The 27278-nt window shown below is 43.4% G+C and overlaps 1 protein-coding gene across 1 annotated transcript in view; it reads left to right on the top strand.

The window, feature by feature from the left end:
• Window positions 1–7287: 7287 nt before the first annotated feature.
• The window catches only part of GNAI1 (G protein subunit alpha i1), a 28821-nt gene continuing 8830 nt past the window's right edge, over window positions 7288–27278 (top strand). Inside the window, exons 1-4 of the mRNA XM_035127745.2 lie at window positions 7288–7866; window positions 24226–24268; window positions 24368–24509; window positions 26573–26730. Coding sequence (XP_034983636.1) covers window positions 7749–7866; window positions 24226–24268; window positions 24368–24509; window positions 26573–26730 — 461 coding nt within the window. The 5' untranslated portion in view covers window positions 7288–7748. The remainder of the gene's footprint in view (window positions 7867–24225; window positions 24269–24367; window positions 24510–26572; window positions 26731–27278) is intronic.

The following is a 27278-nucleotide window of genomic DNA, read 5'->3' as shown; positions in this document are numbered from 1 at the left end:
GCCTAAGGGGAGAGGCGGCAGCGGCAGCAGCGGCGGCAGCAGCACCAGCACCAAGGGTACTACTTCACGCAAAATGCTTGCAATGCTCACTCAACTTGATGACCGAGAAGACGACGAGTCTTATTTTATCGTCGATTCGGGATCTTCGCACCATCTCACGAACAACAGAAGACTGTTCCAGACTTTTGAAAAGTTGGACTCCGTCGTGTCACAGGCAGATGGACATTCTTTGAAATCCGTTGGAAAAGGAACTATATTTCTGAAATCTCTAAATTTGAGTATTAGTAATGTGTATCTTGTTCCAGAGCTGAAGCAAAACCTTCTCAGTGTTTCTCAAATTGATGAGAAGGGGTTTGAGCTGTGTTTTCACAGGGGCACCTGTGTGATTTCTCAAGATGGAGAAGTTCTTTTAGAGGGACACAGAAACAAAGATAACCTTTTCAGACTATCTTTTGATAGAAATGATGCATGTTTTAATGTTGTTGATGATTGTTTTGCAGGCGCAGAGAAGCCCAAGGAGGCGCGACCATGCAAGCAAGGTCTAACACGTTGTTTCCAGATTGTTTCTGCTGGTGTATTTGGTCCTATGCCGAAGTCCCTTGGCAAGGCCAGATATTATCTTTTGATAACTGACCACTTATCTAAATATACGTGGTTTTATCCTCTGCAAAAGCCTCAGCAGGCTCTTGTGAAATTTTCTGAATTTCATGCTAAGGTTGAATTGGAACATTGTTGCAAAATTGAATGTTTGTTAACCAATGACATTCCTCCTTTTACTTCACAGGAGTTTCAAGCCTTTTTTGATGACAAAGGCATTCACCACAAGTTTGCCAAGACCCAGGCAACTTGGGACAAAAACTTGTGTGTTAAGATTAACACTGAGTTGAAAGCAGGCATGCAAGCGCAACTGCTGAGTTCAGGATTGTCTGAACAACTGTGGGCTGAAAGCACCTCAGCTTTTCTTTACAAGTGGGTCAGACAGGTTCCTAAAGGACAGAAGTGTTCTCCTTTTGAGATTCTGTTCAAACAAAAGCCTGATGTGAGCAACATTAAGGTTTTTGGAACCAAAATGTGGGTGGCTTCGCTTGAGGGCAAGCCAGTCCAAGGCATTCTGTTGGGTTTTGAGGAAGGTCAATACAGAGTTCTATTGCTTTCCTCCAATGAGTTGATTCTTACTCAAGAGGTAGAACACACTCCTACGCCACAAGAAACACTTGTTCTTGATAGCTTTCCCATAGATGCCAATGCTTTTGATACTTCCTACACTGACACGAGTGGTAGTGAAGATGATTCCTTTGCTGATGGCTCCACCCCGAGTAGCTCTGACACAGGGGAGACAGTTATACACAAAGGAATTCATGCTGTTTTTAACAGGCCTTCATTGGATGATGAAAAAGTGCTAGAAGCACTTGAACCACTGTTTACCATTGGTAAGAGTTCTCCCAAAAGTCCTGAAGGGGAGAATCTCAGTAAACAGGATTTGCACCTCTCACGGAGGTCTGAAAGGATCACTAGAGGACCCAAGAGGTATTCCCAGAAGTTTGCTAACACAGCCATAGCAAATTTAGCTGTGCTTAGAACTCCAAAACAGGCAGCAGTCACACAGGCTAAGCCACAACAACAGGTTGTCAAACGCAACACTGTTTCTGTCAACAGAGCAACTGCTCTGGTCCCCCTGGAAGCCAATGCTGGTAAATCCAGTCTCAGAGAGTTCCACAGCAGGAAAGTCCTACTTTGTTTATGACAACTGTCTGTTCACCTCTTAATGATGCTCTCACATTTGCATCTTGTTCCATTTCAGGATTCAGGGGAGATGTTAGCATAAATCCTATGCAAGGAAAAAAAGCTGCATGTGACTGATTGTTTACTTTATAAGACTGCTGTAACTTTCCCACACACAGGAGACTGTGCAACTTTATCTCCTGTCATGTGATGTTCTTTGTTCTGTTTCTACTTTCACTTCTGATTGAGTGAGAGAGGTGGTGAACACACTGAACCATCGCTCTCTAATAAACGTAGTTAATAGCTACGATTGTTTGCTGTCTTCTTTACCGAAGCCAGTGGCAATAGAAAGAATATAGGGATTTACACCCCGATATTCTAACACGGTGGACCAGCCCCCGACTGAAAAAGTTTGGGGACCCCTGGTCTAGATCGAGGGAAGTAATAGTACCACTGTATTCTGCTCTGGTCAGACCTCACCTGGAGTACTGTGTCCAGTTCTGGGCACCACAGTTCAAGAAGGATACTGACAAGCTGGAACGTGTCCAGAGGAGGGCAACCAAAATGGTCAAACGCCTGGAAACAATGCCTTATGAGGAACGGCTTAGGGAGCTGGGTATGTTTAGCCTGGAGAAGAGAAGGTTAAGGGGTGATATGATAGCCATGTTCAAATATATAAAAGGATGTCATATAGAGGAGGGAGAAAGGTTGTTTTCTGCTGCTCCAAAGAAGCGGACACGGAGCAATGGATTCAAACTACAAGAAAGAAGATTCCACCTAAACATTCGGAAGAACTTCCTGACAGTAAGAGCTGTTCAGCAGTGGAATTTGCTCCCAAGGAGTGTGGTGGAGTCTCCTTCTTTGGAGGTCTTTAAGCAGAGGCTTGACAGGCATATGTCAAGAATGCTTTGATGGTGTTTCCTGCTTGGCAGGGGGTTGGACTGGATGGTCCTCGTGGTCTCTTCCAACTCTATGATTCTATAATTCTATAATTACGAAAGCCATTACTGAACCTGTGAGCCCGGAAACTGACCGGTCAAAGTGATAGAACGAACACTTCAAAGTAGTTTGACAAAGCATTAAAAAACATTAACTCGTAACAAGACAAAATAGAAATTAATATATCAATATCTATATATTGTTAGAGACAATTCTGCTTGTAAAAAAGGTTTGATTAAAGTTATGAACCTGGGGAACTTGTCACAGAGCAAGGGGAAGTCATGAAGTAACACAACCTGCACCTGCAAATAAAGGAATCAAACAAACAAAAACTTCACCTTGGTTTTTTGAACGCAGTTTTGAATTGTGTTCTATAATGAATACTGCTTTTACCCCTCTTTGTATAATTGCATTAGTATCCTCACTAACATCTGTAAAAAAATAAATCATCTGGTTTAACCATATTGTGATGTTCCATGCTTTCAGAGAAGCACTGTAGAGCACAAGTGGAACATAGAAAGTCGCAGGGCCAGCACTCTCCAAACAAGCCCTTGAAGGCTGCCCAAATTCAATACAAGCCCAAGCTATTTTTGTGTCAGAAATGGGGCACCAATGATACCCCGTTAGGACATCTATAGGTGAGGCTGCTGGAGCCATCCAGGGGTATCTACTTTGGCCCATCCTCACCCGAGACTCATAGGGTGGAGCTGTTGCTTAAATATTTACTTCTGATTTTTCTAACATTTTTGTTCAGTCCTTTGCCTTTTTGGCAGAATCCTAATGTCTCTGGTTTTTAATTGTTTTGAAATGTCAAGTTTTTTGTTTTTTTGAAAATAATGCATTGTTCGTGCTTGATTTTGGATGTATTCTTCGTATGCTGCCTTAGGTCGCTTTTTTTGTCTGAAAGGCAGCATATAAACAAACAGTACTGTGACATAATAAAAAAAGCATTGTTGCACTGCTCAGAGACCATTCAGACTTCCTGGCTTCCTCTATGCACCCATCATCACGCTTGCAATGCTGCTGCCTGAAGGTCGGTTTACCCAGCTGTATCACTGGACTAGTTCTGATCAATTATTCATTTATGAGCCAGCTGCTATTGTATTCAGATGTTGTAGTTATCGAGATCCTTCCAGACTGCAGCTTTCCATCAATAGGGGTGGTAACACATGATAAAAGGAACTTCTAGGATTGGGATTGAAGCAGCAAACTGGTTAGCTGGGCTGATACTTTGACATTCCTACCAGTACGTTTGGACTAGTCGTGGTCAAATGGGGGTGGAGATCTGGCTTCCATTATTGTGTTGGATGCTTTAGTTCTGTAGAATAGTTAAGTAACAAAAAATACTATCATTGCTAGAAAGCAATAATCTGAAAAGTCCTGAAGCATTCAGGTGAAATCATTCATAAAGGTAAAGGGACCCCTGACCATTAGGTCCAGTCGTGACCGACTCTGGGGTTGTGGTGCTCACCTCGCTTTATTGGCCGAGGGAGCAAGCGTACAGCTTCCAGGTCATGTGGCCAACATGAGTAAGCTGCTTCTGGCGAACCAGAGCAGCACACGAAATGCCATTTACCTTCCCGCTGTAGTGGGTACCTATTTATCTACAGTGGTGCCTCGCTAGACGAAATTAATTCGTTCCATGGGTCTTTTCTTATAACGAAAAAATTCGTCTAGCGAGTCCCATAGGAATGCATTGAATTTTTTCGCATTGTTTTTTGCCCATAGGAACGCATTAATTGAATTTCAATGCATTCCTATGGGAAACCGCGATTCGCTAGACGAAAACGCATTCGTCTAGCGAGGCAACCTCCGCTCGAAAAATCCTTTCGTTAAGCGGAAATTTCGTTAAGCAGGGCATTCGTTAAGCGAGGCACCACTGTACTTGCACTTTGATGTGCTTTCGAACTGCTAGGTTGGCAGGAGCAGGGACCAAGCAAGGGGAGCTCACCCCGTCGCAGGATTCGAACTGCCAACCTTCTGATCAGCAAGCCCTAGGCCAGGGGTCAGCAACCTTTTTCAGCCGTGGGCCGGTCCACCGTCCCTCAGACCATGTGGTGGGCCAGACTATATTTTGGGGGAAAGTATGAACAAATTCCTATGCCCCACAAATAACCGAGAGATGCATTTTAAATAAAAGCACACATTCTACTCATGTAAAAACACCAGGCAGGCACCACAAATAATCCAGAAATGCATGTTAAATAAAAGGACACATTCTACTCATGTAAAAACATGCCGATTCCCAGACCGTCCATGGGCCAGATTGAGAAGGCGATTGGGCTGCATCCGGCCCACGGGCCTTAGGTTGCCTACCCCTGCCCTAGGGCTCTGTGGTTTAACCCACAGCGCCACCCGCTGTCCCGCTGTCATGGTGAGTACAGGCACTTATTTTTTTCTAGGAAGAAAAGCACTGCTCAAGACTAAGGTATGAAAATGCAAATTGTGCACTGGGTGATGCTTTATTTTTCATGAGCCTGCACTTATGCTACAAATTACTAGGGTTTTTTTTAAAAAAAAATCTGGGCATCCCTGAGGAAGTGGTCACCACCAAACAAGACTAGCGGCACATTTGGGCCCCACTCCCACTTCCGGCCTCTGACTTACACAAATTTCAGTCAATGTGATCGGTAAGAAGGTAGATGCAAAAGAATTCCTGTCTTTTGTCATGGAAACAACTTGCAAGATCAATTCAGGGAACAAAATCCATTACTTGAAGAAATATCCCTTAGTGAGCCATTATGTCCAAACAAGTGGAGACTGGCTGAGTGCTGCAATTAATGAACTAACACCAGCTGACACCTGGATGATTATATAGCCTGAAGTAACTGATGGGTATTTCAGGCTTCATTACCTCTGCTTTTGTACAAGTTTGCAGGCAAATTTGAGGTCAAGAACTTGAATTTCCAACAGACTTCCACCTTTTTTTTCCCTTTCTTTTTTGGGCATTATCTAATTATAAGTCACCTACTTCTCAAAATGCTGTGCTGAGACAAAACTGATTGAAATTACTGGAACTTGCTACTCTACATTGTTCAGAGGACTGCAGGTGTTTTGTATAATTAGGCAACTGTTAAATAAAGTATTTCAACACACACATTAAGGTCATCAAAAGGAAAGACCAGAAATAACTTAATTAAAACTCCTGCTGTGACAAGGAGCACATGCCAGTCCCAGATATTTTTCATTCAGTAGCTCATTTCACATAAATTATATTGTAACTGTCAATATTTCACTTAGTGAGAGTTCTGCAGAAAGGACAGTGAAAAATATGCATTGCAAAACAGTTACATAAACAGTGCTTTATTGCCTGTACCATTTCACTGTACGAGTCAGCTACTAGTAGGTCTTTATGTAAAAATGCACCCCCTGAATTGCTGTCTGATCTCCCCATCCAACAATTAGGACAAGTTGTTCTTCTGGGGTTGTCTTTTGATGCATTATCTGCCCCGCCCACATTTATTCTCAAAGTGACCCACTGGCACATAAAAGGCATGACACTATTCCAGTATGAAGTTCAATAGCTAAAAGGATAAAAGGAATGTATGGTGCAGCTGTATTTCAAAAAATCAAATTACACCCAAGAGTTTCTGACCATAGGGGTGTGCCATTTTAATTTTATTTGCATTAAAAAGCACCTTCATGGGGCCACCTTGGTTTGTAGCAAACAGCCCTTCAGCGTTCCTCTCCCTGCAAAGGATTTCAACCTTAAGGCTCCCTCGTGTTCTTGCGTTATTTTATCTTTCGTACTTTGCGTTCAACTTGTACATCACAGCTTTAAACATATCCCTCCATTCCCCCCTTTTAACATATGTGCAGGTTCTGTACAGGGCGAGCCTGCCCAAGAAGCAAGGTGGAGCCTGACTCCCCGCTTCTTCCTGATCGTCATTCACCTCTTCTCTGGCAGGAGCAGAGGCCACCGATTTTGCGCTTCGCCTCAGGTGGCAAAACGCCCCCCCCCCCAGTCCACAAACCGCCCTGTGCCTGGCCTGCGCCATGGAGCGCTTGGGCATCGCGAGGAGGCCGTAAGTGTCCCATAGAGAAAACCGCCACCTCTCCATAACCCAAACTAAACCTAGAGAGCGTTAGGGCTGTTATGGCTGCAAATTTTAAAGGCGGCGAGAGTGTGCGCGGATCACTGAACTAGTTAAGAAACGCCTCGTGAGAACAGCGCAAGCCAATTCGGTCTCCTCACTCTCCAGAAGAGCCTTCAAGCGCCCGGGCGTCTCTTTCTGAAGCCCCCCCCCCGCATTTGTTTTCACAGGAGCCTAATGAATATTCAGGCACCTAAAGAGCTGTCGTCTCTAACTCTCCCGCTCGCTACTAACAGTCACCACCACCGCCGTTGGCTGCCCCAACTGCCGCGCCGCCGCTCATTTATTTAAATATTGCGCGTGCTGACGTCACGCGCAGCCCCCCTCTAACGGGCTGCTACCACCCGCCCAAATGCTAATTATCCCCCCCCCGACACCGCCACGCCCAGTCTTGCACATGCGCACCTGACGCCCGCTCTCCCTCCCCACCTTTTCTTTAAAAAAAGAGAGAGGGAGGGGAGGTGCGCGCGTGCACGCGCCGCCGATCGAGGCTCAACAGTTCCGTCGGTTGGGTGGTGGGAGGGAGGGGCGCGCGCGCGCACGAGGCCCTGCTCTCGGCTGGCTTCGCGAGGGGAGCGGAGGTGGCCGCGCCTGCCTCGGAGCGTCTTGGCTGCCCGCGCGGCTTCGGCATCGTCCCACCTTGGTGTGGGGGGAAACTGAGGCAGAGTCCTTGAACTGGGCGTCTGAGGAGGACAGGAAAGAGGCCGTGCGGGGCTTGGAGGGCGGTGGGTTTTCCCCCCGGGGTTGGGGGGCGCCTGGCGGCTTGTTGTTTTGACGGCCGCCTTACTTCGTCGCTGCCGTCCGACCCTTGGACATTATTACTAAGACACTTGAAGGAAACCACCTCAAGCGCCTCCTTTTCCCCCGAGGGGCTTTTCCCTCCCCATCCAACCGTCGGGGCTACCGCTTTCTTCTTCTTCGAGACTGAAGACAAAGGAGATTTCCCTTCCCTCGGTGTTTTTGTTTTCTGGAAGAAGCCGAAGCCCCTTCAAGATGGGCTGCACTCTGAGCGCCGAGGACAAGGCGGCGGTGGAGAGGAGCAAAATGATCGACAGGAACCTGAGGGAGGATGGCGAGAAGGCGGCCCGGGAAGTCAAGCTGCTGCTCTTGGGTGAGGACGACGGGGGAGGCTTCTCTCTCGCTTTGCTGCTCTCTGCCTCTCGTCGCACCCTCACCCAGAAATTGAATCCTCCATGGCAGCATCCAGCAGGAAAGCAAGGCGCTGTTTTAGCCCCGTGTGGATGATCAGTTGCGCGTCAGATTATGTTCCTACCTCCTCTGCAGGGCAGTCCCACGCCTGTCTACTCAGAAGTAAGCCTTGCTGAGTTTGGTGGGACTTGCTCTCCAGTAAGTGCTCGCAAGGCTGAAAAGGGTTAAGACTCTGCATCCTGGAGATCGTACCCTTGGCCTCCTCGCCTGCCGCCTTCCACTTTTTGCCCTGCCAGTTAACAAGTTATCAGCCTCTTGATCTTAGCTGAAAGGTGCAGGGGAAGGAATTTGCCTTCTGAGCATCCTAATTGTGATTGAGGTGGTGGTGGCTAAAGTGTTGGTAAAATAGAACACTTCTGTGTTGAGGGATCTGTGATGTGTGGTCAGCTGTAAAAGCATTTTCATTTGAACGAAGCCATATTCTCAGTACCATGTTTGCAGCCCTTACTGCAGTATGTCACTTGGGCTCCTATTGTTTACCTGAATGGTCTGTTGATGGCAGAAGCATAACTACAGGGCTATGTAGGTGAAATGCTACTAGCATGAAGGCTGCAATTCAGACCTGAATGTGAAAATCCTTTGAACTCAGGTCAGTGGACAGAGGAATAGGATGGGAATGTGCATGGGCTTGAGCTGTAAATTTCTTAGAATAGTTGGATGACTGGTGTCAGGAATAAGAAATGGCTTAGGATTGCTAAATGAAAACACCCCTCCCCAAAGTAAACGAGCCCACATACGCACTATAGAATTTAAGTTAGTTTGGGGTACTGGTGTTAGATGAAAATCACTGTAAATAAGGTGCATCTGGAAAACTTTACAGTAGTTCACTTCACTATACGTAATATTTTGTGTTGTTTAGTATGAAAGGAAAATACCACCATTCCAGAAATGTGTATTGCTGCATTAGGCTGTTGCTTATGAAAGTTTATACCAGATAAAAAAGCTTGTGCTGCTTATTTTTCATATGTATTCCCCTGCCCTGTGCACCATAGATAACACTTGCTGCATTTCAGAGCACTTTCATGCATGTTAGTTTTCCTATATTGATATTGTTTATGTGTTGATAAAAGTGTGCAAGTCTGTCATGTGTGATAAATACAAATATATTTATCCTTTATATTGCAGTCCAATAGTACATCCTATGCTAAAGTGATATCTGTAGTCTAGGAAAATTGTCAATGGCTATTTTGGCCTTTTTAGCCTGATTGACTATGCATTTATGACTACATTTATTCAGAAGTGACTTCAATGGGACTGTCACCTAGGTACATAAGAACAATGGAAGCTGCTTTATACTAAATCATACCATTGGTCCTTTTAGCTCAATATTGCCAACACTGATAGCATCAACTTCCCAGGTTTTCAGACAGGATTTTTTTCTCAGCCCTGCATCAAGATGCCATGCAAGGGATTGACCTTGGCTCCTTCTGCATGCAAAGCATGTGCTCTACTATTACAGCCCCTCCCCTTAGGTAAGTGTGCATAGAATTATAGCATGATCTTCATATTTACCGAGAAGTGCATCTCATTCCTGCCTGTGAGTGCATAAGGTTACAATCTTACCTGGAAGTACATCCCATTGAATTCACTGGAACTGAATAAATAGGCATAGGGTTGTTCTGCATATATACATATCTAGAGTATTCAAATGAGGTATTTTAAAATCATAGAATCATAGAATCATAGAGTTGGAAGAGACCACAAGGGCCATCCAGTCCAACCCCCTGCCAAGCAGGAAACACCATCAAAGCATTCCTGACAGATGGCTGTCAAGCCTCTGCTTAAAGACCTCCAAAGAAGGAGACTCCACCACACTCCTTGGCAGCAAATTCCACTGCCGAACAGCTCTTACTGTCAGGAAGTTCTTCCTAATGTTTAGGTGGAATTTTCTTTCTTGTAGTTTGAATCCGTTGCTCCGTGTCCGCTTCTCTGGAGCAGCAGAAAACAACCTTTCTCCCTCCTCTATATGACATCCTTTTATATATTTGAACATGGCTATCATATCACCCCTTAACCTTCTCTTCTCCAGGCTAAACATACCCAGCTCCCTAAGCCGTTCCTCATAAGGCATCGTTTCCAGGCCTTTGACCATTTTGGTTGCCCTCTTCTGGACACGTTCCAGCTTATCAGTATCCTCCTTGAACTGTGGTGCCCAGAACTGGACACAATACTCCAGGTGAGGTCTGACCAGAGCAGAATACAGTGGTACTATTACTTCCCTTGATCTAGATGCTATACTCCTATTGATGCAGCCCAGAATTGCATTGGCTTTTTTAGCTGCTGCATCACACTGCTGACTCATGTCAAGTTTGTGGTCAACCAAAACTCCTAGATCCTTTTCACATGTACTGCTCTCAAGCCAGGTGTCTCCCATCCTGTATTTGTGCCTTTCATTTTTTTTGCCCAAGTGTAGTACTTTACATTTCTCCTTGTTAAAATTCATCTTGTTTGCTTTGGCCCAGTTGTCTAATCTGTTAAGGTCATTCTGAAGTGTGATCCTGTCCTCTGGGGTGTTAGCCACCCCTCCCAATTTGGTGTCATCTGCAAACTTGCTCAGGATTCCCTCAAGCCCATCATCCAAGTCATTGATAAAGATGTTGAACAAGACTGGGCCCAAGACAGAACCCTGTGGCACCCCACTAGTCACTACTCTCCAGGATGAGGAGGAGCCATTGATGAGCACCCTTTGGGTTCGGTCAGTAAGCCAGCTACAAATCCACTGAATGGTAGCATTGTCTAGCCCACATTTTACCAGCTTCTTTACAAGAATATCATGGGGCACCTTGTCAAAGGCCTTGCTGAAATCAAGATAGGCTACATCCACAGCGTTCCCTTCATCTACCAGGCTTGTAATTCTGTCAAAAAATGAGATCAGATTAGTCTGACATGACTTATTTTTCAGGAACCCATGCTGACTTTTAGTGATCAGAGTTTCTTTCTAGGTGCTCACAGACTGTTTGCTTAATGATCTGCTCTAGAATCTTTCCTGGTATTGATGTCAGGCTGACTGGGCGGTAATTGTTTGGGTCCTCTCTTCCCCTTTTTGAAAATAGGGACAACATTTGCCCTCCTCCAGTCTGCTGGAACTTCGCCTGTTCTCCAGGAATTTTCAAAGATTATTGCCAGTGGTTCTGAAATCACCTCTGCCAGTTCTTTTAATACTCTTGGATGTAGTTCATCTGGCCCTGGAGACTTGAATACATCTAAACTAGCCAAGTATTCTTGTACTACCTCCTTACTTATCCTGGGCTGTGTTTCCCCTGCTGAATCATCTGCTCCATATTCTTCAGGTCGGGCGTTTTTTTCTTTCTTGGAGAAGACTGAGGCAAAGAAGGCATTGAGGAGTTCTGCCCTTTCTCTGTCCCCTGTTTGCATTTCACCATCTTCTCCTCTGAGTGACCCCACTGTTTCCTTGTTTTTCCTTTTGCTACGGACATACCCATAAAAGCCCTTTTTGTTGCTTTTAACCTCTCTGGCGAGCCTGAGTTCATTCTGTGCTTTAGCTTTTCTGACTTTGTCTCTACACGTGCTGGCTATATGTTTGAATTCCTCTTTGGAGATTTCCCCCCTTTTCCATTTTTTGTACATATCCCTTTTAAATCTTAACTCAGTCAAAAGTTCTTTAGATAGCCAGCCTGGCTTCTTTAGGCACCTTCCATGTTTCCGTCTCATTGGTATTGCCTGAAGTTGTGCTTTTAATATCTCCCTTTTAACAAACTCCCAACCATCATGAACTCCCTTCCCTTTTAGTATTACTGTCCATGGGATTTCACCCAGCGTTTCCCTAAGTTTTCTGAAGTCGGCTTTCTTAAAGTCTAGAATTTGGACCTTAGTATGCTTGGTTGCTCCTTTCCGCTGGATAATAAACTCCAGAAGAGCATGGTCACTCCCACCTAATGATCCTGCCACTTCTACCCCACTAACCAAGTCATCACTATTGGTTAGGACCAGATCTAAAATGAATGGGTCACTTTCAAAAGCCGGTCACTTTCAAGTTACGAAGATAGAATAGGAGAGTGATACAAATCAAACCATTAAAAGTCTTAATTTGCACTGCAATTCCTCATTTAACTAAATACTGTTATGGTTTGCCTATATTTCCATATTTTGACACTTGCGGCCAGATTCAACTCACCTGGTGCACTTGCAGAGGCCAGTGTAAGGACTCCCAGGTGCACAGTGGGGTTCCCTCCTTCCCCCCATTCCTTCATCAAATCTGCGCTGGAGGTTTAGAACTGCTGCAACAGCACACAAGGGTGAGAGGTTGTTTCATATGGCAGATTAATGCTTGTGCTGATGAAACTCTACCCTTAATTTTGTTAGGCTAGGTATCTAATTGTGATTACCCACAGTTTGGACAATGAATAATAATAATAATAATAATAATAATAATAATAATAATAATGAGCATTTATATAATGCTTTCATGCATTCAAAACATTTCACATATATTATATTGTTAACGTAAAAGGTAAAGGACCCCAGAGGGTTAAGTCCAGTCGAATTTGACTATGGGGTGCGGCTCTTATCTCTGCTTTCAGGTTGAGGGAGCCGGTGTTTGTCCACAGACAGCTTTCTGGGTCATGTGGCCAGCACGACCAAACTGCTTCTTGTGCAACGGGACACCGTGACGGAAGCCAGAGCGCACAGAAATGCCGTTTATCTTCCCGCTGCAGTGGTACATATTTATTTACTCGCACTGGTATGCTTTTGAACTGCTAGGTTGGCAGTTACCGGTAGTTAACCTTCCAACATAGCTGCCAAGTTTTCCCTTTTCTCGCGAGGAAGCCTATTCAGCATAAGGGAAAATCCCTTAAAAAAGGGATAACTTGGCAGCTATGCCTTCCAACAAACATGTAAATAGTATGTAAACTATTATGTGGGTAAACCCTAGCTCCACATTGCTGATGGAGGAGGTCTTTGGTTGCATCCAGTAGAGTACTTTGCCTAAGGACATGCCATGAACTAATGGTAGAATAATAATAATAATAAATAATAATAATAATAATAATAAATAATAAATTATTATTTATACCCCGCCCATCTGGCTGGGTTTCCCCAGCCACTCTGGGCTGCTTCCAACAGAAAAATAAAACACAATAGTCTATTAAACATTAAAAGCCTGCCTGAACAAGGCTGCCTTCAGATGTCTTCTAAAAGTCTGGTAGTTGTTTTCCTCTTTGACATCTGTTGGGAGGGCGTTCCACAGGGCAGGCGCCACCACCGAGAAGGCCCTCTGCCTAGTTCCCTGCAAAGTGAGAAGTGAGATACGAACTGTGAATGGTCTGATTTGTGTCTTAGAAACCATGTTGTTGTTGTTGTTGTTGTTGTTGTTGTTTAGTTGCTCTAGTCGTGTCCAACTCTTCATGACCCCATGGACCAGATTACACCAGGCACTCCTGTCTTCCACTGCCTCCCGCAGTTTGGTCAAACTCATGTTGATAGCTTCGAGAACACTGTCCTCGTCCTCTGTCATCCCCTTCTCCTTGTGCCCCCAATCTTTCCCAACACCAGGGTCTTTTCCAGGGAGTTTTCTCTTCTCATTAGGTGGTAAAAGTATTGAAGCCTCAGCTTCAGGATCTGTCCTTCCAGTGAACATTCAGGGCTGATTTCCTTCAGAATGGATAGGTTTGATCTTCTTGCAGTGCATGGAACTCTCAAGAGTCTACTCCAGCGCCATAATTCAAAAGCATCAATTGTTCGGCCATCAGCCTTCTTTATGGTCCAGCTCTCACTTCCATACATCACTACTGGGGAAACCATAGCTTTAACTTTGTCAGCAAGGTGATGTCTCTGCTTTTTAAGATGCTGTCTAGGTTCGTCATTGCTTTTCTCCCCAGAAGCAGGTGTCTTTTAATTTCATGACTGCTGTCACCATCTGCAGTGATCATGGAACCCAAGAAAGTAACATCTTTCACTGCCTCAATTTCTTCCCCTTCTATTTGCCAGGAGGTGATGTGACCAGTGGCCATGATCCTAGTTTTTTTGATGTTGAGCTTCAGACCATACAGTCATATCTCGGTTTAAGTATGCCTCGGTTTGAGTACTTTCAGTTTAAGTACAGGTACTCTGCGGACCCGTCTGGAACGGATTAATCCACTTTCCATTACTTTCAATGGGAAATTTCGCTTCAGGTTAAGTACGCTTCAGGTTAAGTACAGACTTCTGGAACCAATTGTGTACTTAAACCGAGGTACCACTGTATTTTGTGCTCTCCTCTTTCACCCTCATTAAAAGGTTCTTTAGTTCCTCCTCACTTTCTGCCATCAAAGTTGTGTCTTCTGCATATCTGAGGTTGTTGATATTTCTTCCGGCAATCTTCATTCCAGTTTGGCATTCATCCAGTCCAGCCTTTCACGTGATGAATTCTGCATAGATGTTAAATAAGCAGGCAGACAATATACAGCCTTGTTGTATTCCTTTTCCAATTTTGAACCAATCAGTTGTTCCATATCCAATTCTTGTCCCACTTAGAGATTTCTCAGTAGAAAGATGAGGTGATTGGGCACTCCCATTACTTTAAGAACTTGCCATAGTTTGCAATGGTCGACATTTTGCATAGTCAATGAAGCAGAGTAGATGTTTTTCTGGAACTCTCTAGCTTTCTCCATAATCCAGTGCATGTTTGTCTCTGGTTCCTCTGCCCCTTCGAAATCCAGCTTGCACTTCCGGGAGTTCTCGGTCCACATATTGCTTAAGCCTGCCTTGTAGAATTTTAGGCATAACCTTGCTAGCATGTGAAATGAGCACAATTGTGCGGTATTTGGAGCATTCTTTGGCACTGCTCTTCTTTGGGATTTGGGTGTACACTGATCTTCTCCAATCCTCTGGCCACCACTGAGTTTTCCAAACTTGTGGCATACTGAGTGTAGCATCTTAACAGCATCTTCTTTTAAAATTTTAAATAGTTCAGCTAGAATGTCTTCACTTCCATTTGCCTTGTTATTAGCAATGCTTTCTAAGGCCCGTTTGACTTCTCTCTCCAGGATGTCTGGCTCAAGGTCAGCAACCACACTGCCTGGTGTGTACGAGATATCCATATCTTTCTGGTATAATCCCTCTGTTTATTCTTGCCACCTCTTCTTGATGTCTTCTGCTTCTGTTAGGTCATTACCACTTTTGTCCTTTATTATGGTAATCTTTGCACGAAATGTTCCTTTCATATCTCCAATTTTCTTGAAGAGATCTCTGGTTTTTCCCATTCTGTTGTTTTCCTCTATTTCTTTGCATTGCTCGTTTAAGAAGGCCCTCTTCTGTCCCTTGCTATTCTTTGAAAATCTGCATTCAATTTTCCATATCTTTCACTATCTCCCTCACATTTGTCTTGCCTTCTCTCCCCCACTATTTGTAAGGCGTTGTTGGACAGCCACTTTGCTTTCTTGCATTTCCTTTTTGTTAGGATGGTTTTCGTTGCTGCCTCCTGTATAATGTTGCGAGCCTCTGTCCATAGTTCTTCAGGCACTCTGTCCACCAAATCTAAATCCTTAAACCTGTTCCTCACTTCCACTGTGTATTCATAAGGGATATGATTTAGATTGTGTCTTACTGGCCCAGGGAAAATAGGTTTTCCCTACTTTCTTCAGTTTAAGCTTGAATTTTGCTATAAGAAACTGATGATCTGAGCTATAGTCAGCTCCAGGTCTTGTTTTTGCTGACTGTATAGAGCTGCTCTTTTGAATTATGGTGCTGGAGGAGACTCTTGAGAGTCCCATGGACTGCAAGAAGATCAAACCTATCCATTCTGAAGGAAATCAGCCCTGAGTGCTCCCTGGAAGGACAGATCCTGAAGCTGAGGCTCCAATACTTTGGCCATGAGAAGAGAAGACTCCCTGGAGAAGACCTTGATGTTGGGAAAGATTGAGGGCACTAGGAGAAGGGGACGACAGAGGACGAGGTGGTTGGACAGTGTTCTCGAAGCTACCAACATGAGTCTGACCAAACTGCGGGAGGCAGTGGAAGACAGGAGTGCCTGGCGTGCTCTGGTCCATGGGGTCACGAAGAGTCGGACACGACTAAACGACTAAACAACAACAACATAGAGCTGCTCCATCTTCGGCTGCAGAGAATATAATCAATCTGATTTCAATACTGCCCATCTGGTGATGTCCATATGTAGAGTCGTCTCTTGTGTTGTTGGAAAAGAGTTTTTGTGATGACCAGCTTGTTCTCTTGACAGAAATATATTATCCTTTGCTCTGCTTCGTTTTGCACTCCCAAGGCCAAACTTGACAGTTGCTCCTTTAATATGGATAGTTGAAGCTTTTCTGTTGATTGCCTGTAATTTTGATATTTTTAAAAATGGAAGCAACCTTCCCCCACCCCAGAGGAGCTAGATCACTGGACAGTTTCTTAAACGTTCTGCAAACATAACTGTTGGCATGCCCCGTTTCTAGTAGTTATTTGATTGTACTGGAAAATGTAGGGACCACCAGGTTTTATGGTGAAGAATATGATTTCTTTGTAATGTGGTGATTCTTAAACTTTATAATAATGTGGACTGTTCTGGTTTGAGTTTTTCTTTATGGGCCTTTTTCATTTTTGTTGTTATGTGCAATGCTGATTGAAAGACTCACAAGCTAAAACTCAGTTCCTTTTGAACTCCTGTACGGTAGTAGAGCTGAAGTGATGGGATGTGGTGGGTGGGGAAGATATTGCTAACAACTTGTTGTTGTTGTTGTTTAGTCGTGTCCGACTCTTCGTGACCCCATGGACCAGAGCACGCCAGGCACTCCTGTCTTGCACTGCCTCCCGCAGTTTGGTCAAACTCATGTTCGTAGCTTCGAGAACACTGTCCAACCATCTTGTCCTCTGTCGTCCCCTTCTCCTAGTGCCCTCAATCTTTCCCAACATCAGGGTCTTTTCCAAGGATTCTTCTCTTTTCATGAGGTGGCCAAAGTATTGGAGCCTCAGCTTCAGGATCTGTCCTTCCAGGGAGCACTCAGGGCTGATTTCCTTAAGAATGGATAGGTTTGATCTTCTAGCAGTCCATGGGACTCTCAAGAGTCTCCTCCAGCACCATAATTCAAAAGCATCAATTCTTCGGCGATCAGCCTTCTTTATGGTCCAGCTCTCACTTCCATACATCACTACTGGGAAAACCATAGCTTTAACTATACGGACCTTTGTCGGCAATTGCTAAATATGTATCTCCTATGTCTCTTCTAATGTAAATTCCATTGAATTCAGTGGGGCTTCTGGGTAACTTGGGCTAGAATTGTTACCCAAATTACACCTGTTTAGTGAAATTCTTTCTGTGTTGAAAAAGGAGTTTGCAAATTTTCTTTTATTATTTATACTGCTTAATATGGAGCAGAGCAACACAAGAGTGGGCCTTTTCTTTGGTGGCTCCCTGCTTATGGAATAATAATAATAATAATAATAATAATAATAATAATAATAATTTTATTTATACCCCTCCCATCTGGTTGGGTTTCCCCAGCTACTCTGGGCGGCTCTCCCCAGGGAGGCTCACCTGGTGCCTTTGTTACATATCTTTAGGCGCCAGATGAAAACATTCCTTTTCCAAGCCTTCAGCTAATTAAACAACCTATGGCCTTTAAACTATGGGGGTGGGGGCGGGTATTGCTTTTGTTCATTACTGTACTGTGGTATGCATTTTTGTGTTTTTATATTGTAAACTGCCCTGTGATCCTCAGATGAAGGGTGATATAGAAATTTTAATAATAACTAGCTGGCCCTGCTACGCGTTGCTGTGGGTTATTTGTGCGATTTCCCCTACCCTGTGCCGATCCATGACGTATCCCTGTGATTCCCCCACTCCTCCCCTCACCCCCCCCCGGCTTATCCCTGTGATTCCCCCAACTCTGTCCTGATCCATGACCTATTATGCCCCCTCTCCCTACCCCACCCCCGGCTTATCCCTGTGATTTTCCACCTCTCCTCCTCCCTCTAACCCCCCACTTATCCCTGTGATTTCCCTCCTCTCCTCCGTCCAACCCCCCCCCCGGGTTATCCCTATGACCCGTTCATTTTGCACACAATCATTTCCCCAATGCGTGTGTTCTGTAAAATCTTCCCAACCCTGACTCCCCTACCCATGTGTGTTATGTGAAAAACATTTATTCTACCCAAAGGTACGGCCCTGTAAAAGGCACATATTCAGTTGATTCTATGCTGCGGCCTAATCGCCCCCCCATCCCCCACCCAGGCAGGCCCCTAAATCCACTCAGCCTAGTCTGCAAAGCCAAGGTGAGATATTGTGGAGAGGGCAGGTTTCATCCCTGTGTCTCCCCACATACCCTGTTCTGACCCATTACCTATCCCTGCCCCCTATTCGGCCCCCCACCCCACCCCACCCTGGCAGGCCAGGCCCCTACCTCCACTTGGCAATGATGGGCCTTGTTGCTGCAAAATGCCTGTTTTCAGTTGGTTGGGCTTGTTGCTGAAAAAGGCCTGTTTTCAGTTGGTTGCTGTGGAATTTTGTGATGTCATCTGGTGGCGCGGCTTTCGAGGCAGCAGTGGGCGATCTGCCTTTCTATTGGATGCTGCTGGAGTCTTCAGAGCTTCTGCTGGTGACGTCTAATTTGCGCACTATTGTGTTTAATCATTATTTTAGATATGAAACATTTGCTTTTTTGGGAAAAAAATTACGCCAGATCCCTCACTGATGGGCATGGAACGTTGTGGCCAAATTTGTTACATTACAGTTCAGCGGTTACGGAGAAAGGCTGTTACAGCCGCGCGCGCAATGCCTACATTTAGAGAGAGAGAGAGTGATGATGATGATGATGATGATGATAATGATAATAATACAGTGGTACCTCTGCTTACGAATGCTTCTACTTACAAATAGAGCCCCGTCCGCCATCTTGGATGCGGTTTAGATAGGATTTTTTCTACTTATGAATTTTTAGATAGGGTTGCTTCGACTTACGATTTTTTTCTCCCAATGCGTTCCTATGAGATTCAACTTACAAATTTTTTCGACTTACGAATGTGCATTCGGAACGCATTAAATTCGTAAGTAGAGGTACCACTAAAATAATAATGGATGCCTAAAAGCATACAAGGACCATAGTTTACAAATCATTGTAATAAATTACTGTTGAAAACAGTTGAAAGTGTATGGAATACTATCATGGAAGTCCCTCTCTTTCGAAGTATGCCAAACCTCATGCTTAACCATATTTCAGAATTACTGTAAATTAGGACCTCAGGCCCAGGGGACAAATCCAGCCCTCTCTATCTGGCCCTTGGGACACTCACCAGGCAACACCCCTTAGCAGCTTTGAGGCAGTCTATACACATTTTCTCATATATGAAGCTTCATCATCTCCCCAGACAAATTTAAAAGACCATAGATTGTTCAAACAGCCAAAAACCTGATTTGTTACCCTCATAATGCTTTCCAAACAAGTCATGGTGAGCTACTGGCAGTTTTGCCACCTCCTTTGAGCCAGTCAGTAAAAGACCCCACACTTCCCAGAAAACATCTGCTGGAGGATGCAATGGAGGCAGTAAAGTATGCCTTCTTTTTGCCTTCACTGTCACTGGTTAGGCTCAATAATGAGTCCTCACCAGTGTTTGATAGTATTCAACTAGAGTTTTCCTTCACTTGCTTGCAAGCAGTTTTCCAGTTTGTTTCATTGCCCTAAGCAATGAAGTATATCAAGGAGCCAGACAGGCTCTATGAAGCGGGAGAGGGCTCTCAGGGGCAATGACCCATGAATCTATTTAGGCCAAAATTACAAAAAAAGACCAAAGAAAGAAACGCCCCCTCAAAGGACCCCACCCTACAAAGCTAATAAATCCCCTGACCCAAACCTGGAAAACTCTATTTTAAAATATCAGGAGGAGCAGGGGTCTCAGTTAAACTATATATATTACACAGGAGTACTTTCCCCCTACTAATAGCACTCCTTCCTAATGTGAATTACTTGGGGCTGTTAGTTTCTGTTTTAATTTAAAACACAAATATGTGGTCACAGAATCATGGTTTAATTGTTGTAGGCAGGAGCTAAGGTTCTTCTTTTCACAGTTGCAACACTGATGTGATTTTTCAGTGATTCCACCTCCGACCCACAGTACTCATTTTCCATTAAATAGGCCCATATGTTTGTTTGCAGCCTTCTGAAAAGACAAATGTGTTCAATGTAAATGTAAACTGGTTTCCAGGTAACAGAATGAATAGTTCAAATTGAAGCGAACAGGAACACAAATACAGTAAAATAATTTAGACTTGAAAATATATTTGTTAAGTCAACCAGTAACTTCTCTTACTTGTTAAATCAGCTGTTTTTATATTGATTTAATTTAGGACAATAGGGCACTATATTAGTATGTCATTGGATATGACTACAGAAGGATCCAACTGAAATCTGTTGGCAAAGTTAATATAACGAAAAGATCTATGGAAATGTGTGGGTTATTAAATGCCAAAGATCCTAAAAGCTAGTTGAAAGTGATATAGATGAGGCTTCCGGGTTCAGCGCCAGCGTCGATCGGCGGGGTTTCGTCTCGTCTCCGAGACGGCCCGTCTCTGCTAGGAGTGGGGAGGGCAGCGAGAGCAACGCTGCGCCCCTTAGAACCTCGGGAAGGGCGTCCCGAGGGCAATTTGCTCGGCACAGACCCAATCCGGACTCCCCAACTCTTCGGTTAGCTCTAATAAGAGCTCCGGAGCGAGGAGGGTAGAAGTCGCGGGGGCCATTTTGAGCGGCAACGTTATTCTAGCAGGGAGAAGCTTCAAGCCGAAGGCGGAGAGCGCTGGATTCTTCCGAAAATAAAACGATTGGAAAAGACTGTAAGTAACCTCACGATTTGGATTATAAAACAATTTGGTCTGGGAGAGAGGGGAGAAAAGAGGAAGCCACCCCCCCCCCCACGGCAACAAAGAGACAGTAAATAGAAACCCGAAGCCATAAACAGAAGATTTGTAATTCAAAAGGATCCCTCAAAGGCATCAAAGAGAATATCCCCTTTGATGCAGGGTGAAAAGGGGAGAGAGACTGTGGTTTATGACTGCCCTGCAGCAATGAGGTAAAGCCTAAGAAAAACCTTTCTTTCCCTCGGGAGCCGGCAGCCCAGGCAACCCAGTGAGTTGATCAGGATTTATAAGTCAATTTTTACTTCACTTTGTATTTCTGGACTTTGTGGAATTTCTTTTTTGGCTTAAGTGCTTGTGAAATGTGAGTTCGAACTTTATTGTTAACAAGACTTGAAGAATGCAGCCAGCTTGTTAAAATGGAGTCGAGAAAATAAACTGTGATCATATTCCACCCCACGTGATAAGTTTTGACCTTGGCAGGACTGAAATATGTCAACAAAAAAGTGTTCCCCTGAGTTCCAGCGGTCTGTTTTGACCTTAATGTGGGAAACAAGAATAGAGTTATGTCAAGAGGAGACACGACGACAGGAGTTACAGCAGAAATTTCAGGAGGTGATGGCGGAATATGATTTTCTAGGAGATGAAGCTTTTGACACTGAAAAAGAGGAATGTGAGAATGACAATGATGGGGAAGGAAAAGATGAAGATGAGGACTGTGATGATTCAACACAAAATGAAATACACCATGAAAAAAATGATGACTCTACTCTACAAAAAGTTGGATGGAGTGCCCTGCCTTTGAGGGGGGCACGATTGGTATTATTGGAACTCCAGAACGCCCACAGGGAAGAAGGAAAAAATATGCAGAGAAGAGAAGAAATTCAGGGGTCCTGTATGGTGGCCTGGATGGCAAGAGACTGTAAACAGGGGGTGGGGTGAAGGGAAAGTGATGTTGTGATTATAAGGATGGATTAACAGGTTTATAACTGGTCTGCTGATTTTGGAATTTGCTGGATTGGGGGGGGTGGAGCCGGTAATCGGGGATGTAAGGTTAAATTGAGAATAGTTATAGTTTTAAAAGTGAATGGATTTTGGAAAATGTGAAAATATGGAGGCTTATAGAGGGAGAAAAAAAAAATTAGGCACGGGAAGAGAAAATGGGAGTTTGAATTTTCAGTGATTTGAATATTAGATGAAAATGTTAACAATTGATTTATAAGTTGTATAAGATACAAAGGTGTATTTTTATAAAGTAAGAAACTGTTGCAGATGATAAAAAAGGGATGAAAACCGGGGAAGGGGGGGAGGGGAAGCCCATAAAATATGGTTTTTCAACTATGAATGCAAGAAAAATTTTTCTGTTTTGTATTGTTTTTTTCTTTTTCTTTTTTTTTTCGCCCTTTCTTTTCCCCCTTTTTTTCCTATTTCTATTTTTCTCTTTTTTTGGTATAACAATAGATGGTTGGATGGATGTCCTCCTGCGTACTGCCCTGGTTTGCTGGAGCTCCCTGGTGGCAGGGGGGGGCTTTGGGGTCAGGGGAGGGGGAGGAGGACAGAAATCCAAGCATAAAATGGACCATTTCCGACTGTTCACAAACATGGGATACTTCTGTGGCAGGGGAGGACCCATGTGGGTGGGTAGGAAGGAGGTGGAAAAGGGGTTTAAGTATGTACCGTTTTTTTGTTTTTTTGTATTTTGTAAAATTAATAAAAAGTATGTTAAAAAAAAAAAAAAGAAAGTGATATAGATGAAATATGCGGCAGATAATTTGGAAATTAGAATAGAATGGGGCTTATATTTGATTTTTGAGATAGTCTGAATAAACTGTGCTTTACTGCAAGGTCCAAGGGTGGGTTAGAACAATTGTTTACCTCTTTTGTTCAAATTCATGAAATCTCAGAACTGATAGTTAGATCTCTTAGTTTTATAAATCATAAATTTAGTTGAAATTTACTGAAAAACTTTAAAGTACAAAAATACTTCTCTCCAACAACTTTAACATATATTGGAATAGTAGTGTGGGGATGAGTGTGGGGGGATGTTCACATGTAAATATTGTAGCAATAGCCTATGATTGTTTCCTATGTCTGTTCAGGCAGTCATTGTAACTTGGTAATAGAACATATGTTTTGCATGAAGAAGATCACAGCTTCAATTTCTGGTGTCTCCAGGCAAGACCGGGAAAGAGTCAATTGGAAATATTGGAGAGCTGCTGCCAGTTGGTGCCAGATGGAGCCACGGTTTTTGCAGCTTCCTAGAATTATATATTGGAATATGAATATACTGTACCATGTTCCCAGTACTGTAGTTTACCTACCGTACTTCAGTGCTTCTCTGGTAGCAAGTAGTCAGGCACCTCTAGCCTGTATGATGGTGATATCCTCTTGTTTTGTGTTCATTCTTTGGTATTTTGAATTATCCTGGCTGTCGAGTTATATTCCTGACTCACACCCAGGTTGGAATATTATCTTCCATTACCGGTATCTTTCAGGAAGTAATTTGCAACTAATCAGATTGTGGTGTAAATGTGAGAAGAAACTATTAATAACCATAATAATGTGTGGTGGGGTGTGTGGAGAGAGATTGCCAATAAGTTCAACCTTTACTTAGTAACTTGGTTTTTGCATATGCAGATTTAATGCCATTGTTTTAATGGCAGAGGTGTAAACTTCCATTATTTCCATTAATAGCAAACTCTAGTGTGTTGACTGCTGAGTCTAGTAAACAGAACAGGTTCACTGACAAGAGGGAGGTATCAACAGGCTCAGGAGAACCGTGATACAGGCAGACATTCGAGTAATTAAAAAAATCCTAAAAGGGCTACTCTGCTCCAAACAATATAATAAATCAAGGAACCATGCAAGGTTGAGTTGAGCCTCAGTTGGAACAGGGAAATGGGGAGTTGGGGGGAGAGTGAATTGGCCTCTTGCACATTTCTGGAGGGAGGGTATGACCAGATGACATGCTCCTAGGGATACACTTTTAGTATTTGGACAGATTCCACTTGTTTTTCCTAATGATGAAATTGTTAGTATAAGTAATTGAAACTGCCAAATGTACAGAAAAAAGGGATTTAAAAATCTTCCACGTATAAAATGTTGCAAAACACATTTATATATAAAATAATATAATAGAACAGAATTCAAACTTCCTACTGTCAGTTTCACACTGATTCCCAAACATTGCAATGTATTCTACAGTTTGTATGGTGTGCTGGGCAAGGCCTGCTTAGGCCTTATGCATGAATTGAGACACCAACATAGAAAGTACTCCATAGTTTCCTATAGCTGGGCTTTGCAAGTGAAGATCAGTAGTGGTAGACTATTTTGGTTTTAAAAGGGAATGTGTACTACTATTACTGATATTTTGTTTGCACAACATCTCAACCTCAGTGGAAATAAAGCTTGAAAAGTGCTGATATAAGGAATAAGCAACAGGCTTTTGGTTAACAATGTTTTGGTTGTTGTTTTTCATAGGAGCTGGTGAATCAGGAAAAAGCACAATTGTCAAACAAATGAAGTAAGTATGTTTTAGGAGTGAAAAAGTTAGTAGATGACTTTTAAGTTAAAACAATGACTGATTTTTCTTTCTTTCTTTCTTTCTTTCTTTCTTTTTTAGGATTATCCATGAAGCTGGTTATTCAGAAGAAGAATGTAAACAGTACAAAGCTGTTGTCTACAGTAATACAATTCAGTCCATTATTGCTATCATTAGAGCAATGGGGAGGTTGAAGATAGATTTTGGGGATTCTGCCAGAGCTGTAAGCATTGATGTACTCCTTACTTAATGTTCACTTTCATTGCTGTACTGTACTTCTGAAATCCATTTACAGGAATTAGTGAACTTTGTTATACAGTATGTGAAAAAGTTAATCTTTTTCTTTCAACACATCTTCTCTGAATGGACAACAAGGAATCAGCTTGCAAAATTGGGCAAGTTTTCATATCCCAAAATCTTGGCATGGGTGAAAGAAGTAAAATACTAGATGAAAATAAAGTCAGTTAATTTCAAGACTTGTGGAAAATTTAAGGCAGGACAAACCTGCCTCCCTTCATTCCTAAACAAGGTGGAAGAAGCCTGTTAGATGCCATTAGAGTACATCTCCTACAACCTGTGACTCTTGACCATGATTGCTGGGGTTTATGGGAGTCCAATAACACCTGCTAGGTCACAGGTTCCCTACCCCTACTCAAAAGTCAACTTGTATCAGATGGTTATAAAGCTTTCAAGAAGTAGTATGTTAAATAATTTGGCTGCATTAACAGAAGTATGGTGTCCAGATCAAGGGAAGCAATAGGTAAAGGTAAAGGGACCCTTTACCTTTACCTTTACCTTACTGGGCACCACAGTTCAAGGATACTGATAAGCTGGAACGTGTCCAGAAGAGGGCAACCAAAATGGTCAAAGGCCTGGAAACGATGCCTTATGAGGAACGGCTTAGGGAGCTGGGTATGTTTAGCCTGGAGAAGAGAAGGTTAAGGGGTGATATGATAGCCATGTTCAAATATATAAAAGGATGTCATATAGAGGAGGGAGAAAGGTTGTTTTCTGCTGCTCCAGAGAAGCGGACACGGAGCAACGGATTCAAACTACAAGAAAGAAAATTCCACCTAAACATTAGGAAGAACTTCCTGACAGTAAGAGCTGTTCGGCAGTGGAATTTGCTGCCAAGGAGTGTGGTGGAGTCTCCTTCTTTGGAGGTCTTTAAGCAGAGGCTTGACAGCCATCTGTCAGGAATGCTTTGATGGTGTTTCCTGCTTGGCAGGGGGTTGGACTGGATGGCCCTTGTGGTCTCTTCCAACTCTATGATTCTATGATTCTATGACCCCTGACCGTCGTGGATGAGGCGCTCATCTCGCTTTCTTGGCCGATGGAGCTGGCGTACAGCTTCCGGGTCATGTGGCCAGCATGACTAAGCCGCCTCTGGTGAACCAGAGCAGTGCACGGAAATGTTGTTTACCTTCCCCCCGGAGCAGTACCTATTTATCTACTTGCACTTTGTGCTTTCGAACTGCTAGGTTGGCAGGAGCAGGGACCGAACAATGGGAGCTCACCCCGTCACGGGGATTTGAACCGCCGACCTTCTGATTGGCAAGCCCTAGGCTCTGTGGTTTAACCCACAGCGCCACCCGCGTACCACTCTATTCTGCCTTGGTCAGACCACACCTGGAATACAGTGTCCAATTTTGGGCACCACAATTTAAGAAGGATTTTGACAAGCTGGAACGTGTGCAGAGGAGCGCAACCAAGATGATCAAGGTCTGGAAACCAAGTGTTATGGGGAATGGTTGCAGGAACTGGGTATGTTTAGGCTGGAAAAGAGGAGACTGAAAGGAGATATGATGGCCATCTTCAAATACCTCAAAGGCTGTCACATGGAAGATGAAACTAACTTGTTTTCTCCTACTCTGGGGGGAGGGGTAGAACTCAAACCAATGGCTTCAAGTTACAAGGAAGGAGATTCCAACTTTCTGATAGTAAGAAATGTTCAGCAGTGGAACAGACTCCTTCAGGAGGTTGTGGACTCTCCTTCATTGGAGGTTTTTAAGCAGAGGGTAGATGGCCCTCTGTCCTGGATGCTTTAGCTGAGATTCCTTGGGGTCCCTTCCAACTCTACAATACTATGACATTTTGGAAATCCGCATTTTTTATAAAAAAAAAGTTTTCTTGTAATGCAGACGTTAATGTTTTTTGTTTAATTTTATTTATGTGAATTGATTTTCAACTTTGTAGCAAAGTAAACAGCTGTTTTGCTATTATGACAGTTTGAAAGCTGATTAGAGTTTCTGGGAGCCTTCACAGTTTTTCTTTCTTTTTTAACAGGATGATGCTCGTCAACTCTTTGTTCTCGCTGGATCAGCAGAGGAAGGCTTTATGACAGCAGAACTTGCTGGAGTTATCAAGAGACTGTGGAGAGACAGTGGTGTTCATGCTTGTTTCAACAGATCAAGAGAGTATCAGCTTAATGACTCAGCAGCATAGTAAGCTTAAAACAAGAACCAGTGTTGCTGCGATGGCACAGTTGCCAAATTCATTTTGCTGCTGAAAAGAGAGGCAGCAAGCAAGGGATACGAGTGAGGGACTCTTAAAAAAAAAGTCCAAAGAGACTTTGAGATGAGCACATTCTTATCACTATATTTCTGATTAAATATCCAAACTAGCTGAGCAAAGTATAGCAATATATTTTACTTTCAGTATAGTTAAAAAAAGAGATGTTGCCAAATAAATTAAATACATCTAAAATGGATAGTACCCCACTGACTACAGTGGGACTTGACTCTGTGTACACATGCATAGGATTTTACTGCAGATGTTGTTGACTTATTTACTTGTTATATCATGTTTTAAAATCACTTCTGAAAAGGTAAAAAGTTTGCTACTGTGTCAGGTGGTATAGAATAGAGTTATTCAAAACTGCCCATAATTTATCTGTACCCTACCAATACCTGAGTAGCATGAAGTTGGTATTTACTGTCCATGCCATTTGTTTTAAATTGCATGTTATGCTTAAGTATCAAACTGCTGATTT

The sequence above is a fragment of the Zootoca vivipara genome, chromosome 10 (assembly GCF_963506605.1).
Source record: "Zootoca vivipara chromosome 10, rZooViv1.1, whole genome shotgun sequence".
NCBI classification, from domain to species: domain Eukaryota; kingdom Metazoa; phylum Chordata; class Lepidosauria; order Squamata; family Lacertidae; genus Zootoca; species Zootoca vivipara.
This window is presented reverse-complemented; position numbering and strand designations above follow the sequence as displayed.